The 8315-nt window shown below is 41.5% G+C and overlaps 3 protein-coding genes across 4 annotated transcripts; 2 read left to right on the top strand and 1 right to left on the bottom strand.

The window, feature by feature from the left end:
- Positions 1–21: 21 nt before the first annotated feature.
- On the top strand, positions 22–6866 carry LOC108597284 (small RNA 2'-O-methyltransferase). Its single transcript, XM_017983751.1, has 4 exons — positions 22–218; positions 279–342; positions 5856–6025; positions 6100–6866. The coding sequence occupies exons 1-4, from the start codon at positions 52–54 to the stop codon at positions 6851–6853; spliced, it is 1155 nt and encodes a 384-aa protein (XP_017839240.1). The 5' UTR covers positions 22–51; the 3' UTR covers positions 6854–6866.
- Positions 979–5286, bottom strand: LOC108597282. Of its 2 annotated transcripts, none has more exons than XM_017983750.1 (5): positions 5172–5286; positions 3949–4543; positions 3731–3892; positions 1669–3671; positions 979–1588 (listed from the first exon to the last, which is right to left on the bottom strand). In XM_017983750.1, exons 2-5 carry the CDS (start codon positions 4388–4390, stop codon positions 1064–1066), a joined length of 3132 nt encoding a protein of 1043 aa, XP_017839239.1. In that variant the 5' UTR covers positions 4391–4543; positions 5172–5286; the 3' UTR covers positions 979–1063. The 2 variants fall into 2 exon arrangements, with proteins under 2 accessions (XP_017839239.1, XP_017839238.1); XM_017983749.1 differs by having other exon boundaries at positions 5143–5286.
- Positions 6867–7467: 601 nt separating the features above from the next.
- LOC108596828 (dynein light chain 4, axonemal) lies at positions 7468–8270 on the top strand. The gene is made up of 3 exons (XM_017982946.2): positions 7468–7677; positions 7776–7859; positions 7915–8270. Exons 1-3 carry the CDS (start codon positions 7612–7614, stop codon positions 8077–8079), a joined length of 315 nt encoding a protein of 104 aa, XP_017838435.1. The 5' UTR covers positions 7468–7611; the 3' UTR covers positions 8080–8270.
- The last annotated feature ends 45 nt before the right edge of the window (positions 8271–8315 follow it).

Raw genomic sequence — 8315 nt, forward strand, 5'->3', positions numbered from 1 at the left:
GCGGAAAACTTGTATAAAATATTTTGTTTGTTGTTGTGCCGCTGCTTAAAAATGTTTGAATATACACTACCTTGTGGCGGTTTTAAAACACATACTATAATGACTGAAAACAATATAAAATTCGATCCGCCGGTATTTGAACAGCGCTATTGCACAGTAGTCCAAATCCTGGAAGACCAAAAGTGGTTGAATGAAATAAAAAAAGTCACGGAGTTTGGGTGAGTTTCGGACAATGCTTGCAAATAGTTAACCGTTAATGTTTTGTAAACTGTTTTTAGCTGCGCTGAAATGAGACTTTTCCAGTTAATAAGACGCATCGGGAGCATCGAGCATATAGTGCAGGTATGTGCCAACAATAAAGATTAATTAATGCAGTTTTTGTTTGATTTTATTTAGATACGCAGTTGCAGCCTAACTTAGAGTATAACTTTATTTATGTTGTATGCCATAATAACCTTCAGCTAGTTATGTTAAATACTTTTTTGAGTTAGGTTTTTTTTTTTATAATCAAATGGGGTGCGAAACTTAGCAAGAGTAACTTAAAAGAAAACTTTTAAATTATAAAAGAAAAACTAAACAATCATTTGCTATCAAGGCCAATGTGTAAGCTAACACTGCACCCGCACTAGTCACAGTAACAATAACGTAATATATTTATGTATGCATATGTACTATTTAGTTGTTAGGTTTACAACTTGAGCCTGCTATATTTAATCAGAAGTATTTTTAAAACACGAACTTAATAGCATTAATAAAACAGAAAATACAAAAAACATTCATTCGTTCCTAATTAACTGGAGGCAAGTTCTGTTATTTACATGCCATTTGCTTACATCGTTTCTATTTCTCCTTCATATATCTGTATGTCGCTTATTTATTACTAAAAAATACTTGAAAACGTGGCATAAACATATGTGGTAAATATAATATGTGTCTAAGTATTTGTATATATAAGTATGCATATCGTGTAGTGTTTTGTTTGCTCGTTTTGCTAACTTTCATTATTCGCAGCAGCGCTAGTATTTAATAAGTATGCTTGTTCTTGTTGAAGCTAGGGAATCTATCACTTGCGGCAATGCCTGGACCCGTCGTTGAGAGTACGCCTGCCGTAGCTGTTCTCATCATCATATTGCTGCCACAAGCGACTGATGTTGTTGTACACATTCTGCACGTTGCTAGCATAGTTAGAATTATTCTCGACATCCAGTTCGCCACGCATCTTTGATTCAGTCTTATATAAACAACGACGCGTGCGCCGCTGCTTGGCTTGTTGTTGTTTTTGCTGTTGTTCTTCCTTTTCTTCCCCTTCATCTTGCATATGCAATGCTGCACGACTGGACTTAAGCTTGCTGTGCTCCACTTCACCAGTGGCAGATGCCATCGTGGCGTTGTTCTCCTTGCGTGTGGCGCAGCCACGTTTATTGCTCCCAACGACGGCAGTTAAGGCTGTAGCCATTACGTTCTCACTGTCGCCATTTAATTTACTCCTTGGTTTCACCTTCCGACTGCGTAAGCTCTTGGCCGCCGCCGGTTGTTGTACTGGATGTTTACGTGGTCTCCCCCTGCCCCTGTGCTGATCAACACACATCTAAAGAATAAAAACAAGTATTAAATGTGTGCTACAATTTATGCTGTTTGTTAAACAAATATTAAGTGCTTTTGGCTTACCACCTCCACTCGTTCCTGTTTATGCACCTCCTCCTCCTCCTCCTCCACCACCTCCTCTACCTCACTGTCTGAATCCAATTCAGACTCTGTTTCATACTTATCCCTCTCTGAATTGTTACGTTTCTTTTGCTGCTGCTGCTGCTCCTCCTCACTGTGCTGGTGGTCTGGCACTGTTAGCCCCTTATCTCGCCTGCATTGCTCCACTGTTAGTATCGCATAAGTTGGTCTGCCCTGGTAGCGTCGTGGCGGGCGTGTTTGCAGCGGACAATTAAACTCCTCGCGCTCAAACTCCTTCACCGCACGCTCGCGTGCTATTTGGTCAGGATCCTGCGAGAGCACCTCTGCCCAGGAGAATTTCTTCTTCTTGGCATTTTTCTTATTTGACTTGGAACGCAGATTTTTGGGTGAAACGCGATTTGTGAGTGCACCCTCCTGGAATGGGGTGCCTAACGACATAACCGCATTGCAGCCCAGCTTATTATGCGCCAACTCAAATATATCGCGTTTGCCGCTGCTGCCATCCACTTCATCCTTTCTAATTCGGTGACGATGTATATCGGCGCTGCTCAAACGCATCGTACTGCAGTCATAGCCCAAGCGACGATATTCACGCATAAATATGTTGCGATAGAACTCATAGTTAGGACGCTCTTGATAGGACAGATGTCCAATTTGCTGCAGGAATTCGCCCAAATATTTAGGAACCTGTTTGCCATAGAACTGGCGCAGCATTTCGCATACATCCGTCATGAACAGCTCCTTGGCTCGGTGAACTTTCTCCGGCTGCTGCTGCTGCGCCACATCCTGCCACGGTAAATATCCCTCGCTCCAGTACAATAAATTGTAGCCCAAGCATTCCAGATCGCTGCGACGCGAATGTGCGCCCAAATGCGCATCGCGGGAGGTAAACTCCAGAGTGCCATCATGCGCACGTCGCTGATCCATTATGAATGGACGATGCACGCCCCGATCCTGGTACTTCGAAGCCAAACCAAAGTCGATCAAGAATATATGTTCCTCTTGCACAGGCAGCAATCGATGCTCTGATACAGGGGCGCACTTAGGCGTGCTCTTCAGCTGCTGCTGCTGCGCTACCAACGCCTGCTGGCGACGCGTGGTACGTGTCGCTTTCATTTGGCAGGCACGTGAACTCCGCGTTGCTGCTGCAGCACCTGAGCGTCGACTGCTGGGTGGCAAAAACTCCTCCGAGTCATTATCTGAGCTTAGCGGCGATTGCTCACGCTTGCTGTCCTTCTGCACCGGATAGCCATCCTCATTGTACAGCTCACTGTAGCTTATGTGCTTGGCCGGACGCAAATAATGTGACTTGACCATTTCATCATAGGTAGCATTGCTGTTATCCTTCTCATTGCGTCGACATGAGCGCATAGGATTCGATCCGCTAAATTCAATGGCGCCTTGACGTGCGCGACGCTTTGAATTCTTCACTGGCGTCTGATAAACGTCCAAGCTATTGCTATTGTTGCTATTTGTAGTAGCACCATCATCAAAGTCCTCGTCTTCATCTAGTTCCACTTCATGTTTAGTGTGTGATATTCGTCGCATTGAAAACTTTTCTTTTTTTATAAAATAGTCATCGTCATTAGTTTCCTGCTCGGAACTATTGCCACTGTCTGTTGTCTGTTGTTTCTCGTCATAGTTGTCGTCATAGCTTTTACGGGTTTGTACTGTCTGGCGCTTCAGATATTTACACTTGGATATCATTAGGTTCTGCGCTTTGATATCGTTATGACAATAGCCCTTGTCGTGCAAATGCTCCAGCACATTGAGAATGCGTATAGCCAGTACTAGCAGCGATTTTTGATCCACACGTGAGTTTTTGATTATCGAATGCAAATCACGATCGTAACGTGGCAGTACTAGAAATCTGTAACGTCCATCGTTAAAGTAATGTGTGCCAGATGCTATATAGCTGGGTATGCCTGTGGGTGGCTTGTTGCTTAGTAGTTCATCACACTGCTTGTGCTCTACACTTTCTAGCTCTAAAAAGCATAATTGTTTACGTTTATAATAGTTATTTTAGAAAATTAATAGTACTTACGCTCGCCCTTATTGTTATTTGCATTAATGAGGCAATGTACTTCTACAAAGAGTGGGCCATTGGAATGCGGTTCAATTTTGACCACATATTTCGCGGTATCCACGCTAACAGCACTCACTGTATCATCGGAGGCAAGAAATATTTCACCAAAGTTGCCCTTGCCTACAAATAAGCAAATCATTCATTAAATGTTAATTGCTTGCATTTTGCGTCCTTACCTATTGGTTTGCCTAGGCGCCAAGCCTTTGAGAGCACATCTCTCAGTATGGTGCCATTGACAACAGATGGGCACAATGTGTAAACTGGACGCGGCGACTCGGTCGCATTGGAATTATTAAAATCGTAACTGTAATTGCCGCTGGTGTAGGCGGCTAAAGAGAGCAGAGATGCACGCGGATGCAGTTTCGGTTGTGGTGTTTCTAGCAGCGTCGTCTCCTCAGCGTCGGCTGAGCGCGATGATGAGCTTGAGTCGTCGTCATCCTCATCCTCGCTTTCTTGCCAATCATTTAAGCTGTTGCTTAGGCGCTGGTATTTTTCCACCTTTCCACCTTTGACAGCAGAACGTCTGCGTTTTCTGATGCTGCGATCAGTGTGTTGCGTTTTGGTTTCTGTTTGTGGAGGCGTCAGTTGATGGCGTTCCGCTGCAATTCTTTTGCCCATGTTTTGGAGGCGTTGAGTCGTCGCCTTAGGGGGCGTGCTTTACTGCTCCAATTGTCAGTCTCAGTTAATTGAACGCAAGGCGACGTCAAAGGAACGTTAAATTTCAAATTGTCTTGTTGTTTTGTTGTGCTTTCTGCTTTGTTGACATTTGTGCTGGTAAAAGAAGAAGAAACACACACACACAAACGATTATTTTTGAACTCAGATTTAGTAACCAAACAATATTTAAACGTCACACACGTTAAAAGAAATGGAGGCATTGCATTTTTGTCTCGATTAATTTGTTTTCTTTTCCTGTTTTCTATTATTATACCACTAATTCCAGTTTCACTTTATTGTTTTGTATGCCGCTGTGCTGTTACTACGATGGCAATGAAACACTGTCGGCTAAAGCGGAACAGCAAAATTAGGAACACAGTCACACACACATACAGGTCAACACATATGCAAGCGCTTGCATTCGTGTTGGTGGAAAATTATGCACACACAATAAAAACAATTAGACAATTCCTCGAAATCACCTCACTTATCACCATATTAAATAATATGCATAAGCAATCACTAAATGCACATTAAGTAATATACACAAGCGCTTAACATACTTGAAAAAACATTTGTAGCACAGAAACTAAAAATTTACAAGCGCCATGATACGACCATATGTATGTATGCATGTGTGAACGAACAAACAGACTGACAAACATGCAGACAGTTCGTGAACTCGTTTTAAAGGCAAATATTGATTAAGCTACCTGGCCAACCGATTTGTATTGATATTTACTTTCACAGCCTGTTAATTGTACACTCTTTCGCACTAATTTGGTTGCTATACTACTTAATTTCAGTTTGTCACTTCTTGTATGTATTTTTTCACGTATTACAAGTTTTCTTCCGATTACCAGTGTTGAACACCAACAACCAACGTTTAAGCCAGGGCTACCAGACTCACTCTTTTCGCGTCAAATCTGGCCTTTTTGCCAGATCAATTGCGGGAAGCGGAAATTCTGGATTTAAAATGAAATGTACATGTTTAATTAATCTGGTAATATTTAGGCCCAACAGATTAAAATAATGTACTGTTTATTGATGAAATTGATGATTCTAAATTCATATACGATTCATATACGATAATTCAGCTCGATTCACATAAACAAAACGGTTTTTTTTTTAAATAACAAACATTGGCAGCCCTGGTCCTAACACACCAAGATAAGTTGCATTACTTGCATCTCGCTTACACCTTGGCATTTATGTTGCTGTGCTGCACGCACTTATATTTTGCGGGACTTATATTCTGCTAAAACTAACAGACTGTAAAACGTGGTAAAGAACTTATGTTGGGTGTGTTCCAAAATTAGGGGAAATTTGAGGTGAGTTTGGGCGATCGGTACCGCGAAATATATTTAAATTCCTAAAACACTTTTTTGATAAATGCTATTAAATATATTTGAACTCCTTTTTTAAGGTAGACATTGATGAAGCTCTACTAACTACACATCTAAGTCGAACTGATCCATTGGTTTCGGATTATATGAGACAGCGAGAAAGTCCTTTACATGTGGATGTTTTCCATGGCAGCGTGGCAGATTCCTCAGCAGAGTTGTTAAACACAGATGTAGTTATTGCCTTGGAACTGTAAGTGTCTTTATAATTATGCATTTGAAATATTAATAAATCGTTATTATTAAATTAACAAATTGTATTTCCAGAATTGAGCACGTCTACGATGATGTGCTGTCGAAAATACCACATAATATATTTGGGTACATGCATCCCAAAATTGTGATTATTAGCACACCGAATGCTGATTTTAATGTCATATTCACACGATTTTCCCCACTACTGCCAAATGGGTTTCGCCATCACGATCATAAATTTGAATGGACACGCGCCGAGTTCAAAGCCTGGTGCCTGGACATAACTGAAAAGTATCCAAATTATATGTGTAGCATATTTGGAGTGGGTGAGGCTCCAGCAGGAGATGAGTCTGTTGGAAATGTTTCTCAAATTGCTTTATTTGTGCGTAAGGATTTGCTGGATATGCCACTTGTAGAGCCATTTAATGCTCAGCCTGAAGCAAATTGCGAAACGCCCTATAGGAATCTGCATAGCGTAGACTTTCCATTTTTTAAGGACACTCGCACAACAGAAGAGAAAATCTGGACTCAGGTGCAGTATGAGCTCCATCGCGCAACCTATCGAGAGGACTACTACGATGCCGATAGATATGTATATAAGATTGCCATAGCTGAGATTCTGAGATGTGTGGAGTATTTGGGTGCTACGGCTGAAATTTTGCAACAACTTTTGTTGGAGAACAAGAAACAAATGGAAAACGGTTATGTTATAATCGAGGAGGATAACTACAGCAGTGATCATGACAGTCATGATTACAGCCAGGATGCGCAGGAGCAAGTGGAGGATGCGAACTGCACAAACGAAGTGGAAAACTGGGATGCATAATAAATAAAATATATGACTATGACGTAAATAAACATAAGAGTCATTAGCTGTGGGGGTTTTTCCAGGGCAGCTTTTCAATTTTCAGACACCCCGATGTGTATGCGAAAACTTTTGCAAAAACAAGCATCAACATTATTTGGGGTGGCCGCCAAGATGACGAGACGCCGGCATCGCGTCTAACTGGCACCCGCACGGAAATTGCTATTGTTTGTTAAGAGGGTGGCGGCGGCTCAGGGGGTTGAGCGCAAAACATTTTAACAGCCAGACTTGGCGCAAACGCAACAACAACACTAACATAAGAGCTGCACGGTAATATGCATTGGTGTTGCGGTCGAGCTGCGCTGAGCCAAAGTTAATGGAGTCGGCGTCAGTCAGTCAGCTAGTCAGTTGCAAGCGAGCAACACACACACTAACTACACACAGCCAACAAAAAAAAAAGAAATTGCCATAGCAGCCCCTATATAACGTGACATTCCGAATATTCATAAACATTCGATGCATACAGGACAGGCACGAATACGAGCAGGCGAACTACCTTGAATTGTATGTCACATGTAAATAGGAATTTAACTCAATTTTTTCAACATTAGCTTGCCTACGTCTGACTCTCTGTCTGTCTGTCTGTCTGTGTGTGAGTGTGTCTAACTTGTGTGTGTGTGTGTGCGTGTCTGTGTGTGTGTTTCGCGTGTGTGCGGCAGAGGAAACAGTAACCGCGCATTTCTTAGCTCTTGCAGTTTAGTTAAGGCGCCGTTGCCAACATGGCGGATGAAGCTGAGGGCAAGGAGGCGGATAAAAAAATCGTGCACATTTACCCGCTGATAAAGGTGAGTTGAATTAAGATATACATCAATAAATTTGAATTTAAAATGGCAAATATTTCATTTAAATTTAATTATTTTAAATTATAATCTTGTCATCAAAGCACACAGACATGACAGAGGAAATGCGAACAGAAGTTGTTGAACTAAGCGTCAGCGCCTGCGAAAAGTTTTCTTCCAATTATGAAGTAAGTTTATCTACTAATTTTGCAACTACTTATGTCAATTAATGTATTTTAATAGCTGGCAGCCAAACTGATTAAGGAAACCATGGATAAGAAATTTGGCATATACTGGCATGTGGTGGTTGGTGAAGGATTTGGATTTGAGGTCTCCTATGAAACGGAGAATATATTGTACTTATTTTTTGCCGGCAATTTGGCCATCGTGATGTGGAAATGCTCCTAAATGCGGCTCAAGCGCCACAAACCAAACGACCAACGAATAAACTTGTACCTACAACATAGAAACCCAAACAGCAAAAAGCAGCGAAATTTTTGTAACAACAACCAATAGCTTTAGTTAATGTTATGTATTAAGTTGAGTCATGTATAGCCAGCACCCAGAAGTAAATGCCATGTAGTCATAGCAACTGCCAGTAATCTATTTACTATTTATAGTTAATTTCTGACACTAACAATTTA

This window comes from Drosophila busckii, chromosome 2R (assembly GCF_011750605.1).
Source record: "Drosophila busckii strain San Diego stock center, stock number 13000-0081.31 chromosome 2R, ASM1175060v1, whole genome shotgun sequence".
NCBI lineage: Eukaryota > Metazoa > Arthropoda > Insecta > Diptera > Drosophilidae > Drosophila > Drosophila busckii.

Bases quoted from the DNA above. Each gene is read 5' to 3' on its own strand.
- LOC108596828 (XM_017982946.2), top strand. From the start codon at position 7,612: ATGGCGGATGAAGCTGAGGGCAAGGAGGCGGATAAAAAAATCGTGCAC. The intron at 7,678-7,775 runs GTGAGTTGAATT...TTGTCATCAAAG, and splicing joins ACATTTACCCGCTGATAAAG to CACACAGACATGACAGAGGA. The intron at 7,860-7,914 runs GTAAGTTTATCT...GTATTTTAATAG, and splicing joins AGTTTTCTTCCAATTATGAA to CTGGCAGCCAAACTGATTAA.
- LOC108597284 (XM_017983751.1), top strand. From the start codon at position 52: ATGTTTGAATATACACTACCTTGTGGCGGTTTTAAAACACATACTATA. The intron at 219-278 runs GTGAGTTTCGGA...AACTGTTTTTAG, and splicing joins AAAAAAGTCACGGAGTTTGG to CTGCGCTGAAATGAGACTTT. The intron at 343-5,855 runs GTATGTGCCAAC...TCCTTTTTTAAG, and splicing joins GCATCGAGCATATAGTGCAG to GTAGACATTGATGAAGCTCT.
- LOC108597282 (XM_017983750.1), bottom strand. From the start codon at position 4,390: ATGGGCAAAAGAATTGCAGCGGAACGCCATCAACTGACGCCTCCACAA. The intron at 3,893-3,948 runs GTAAGGACGCAA...GCTTATTTGTAG, and splicing joins GCGCCTAGGCAAACCAATAG to GCAAGGGCAACTTTGGTGAA. The intron at 1,589-1,668 runs GTAAGCCAAAAG...TTTATTCTTTAG, and splicing joins AACAGGAACGAGTGGAGGTG to ATGTGTGTTGATCAGCACAG.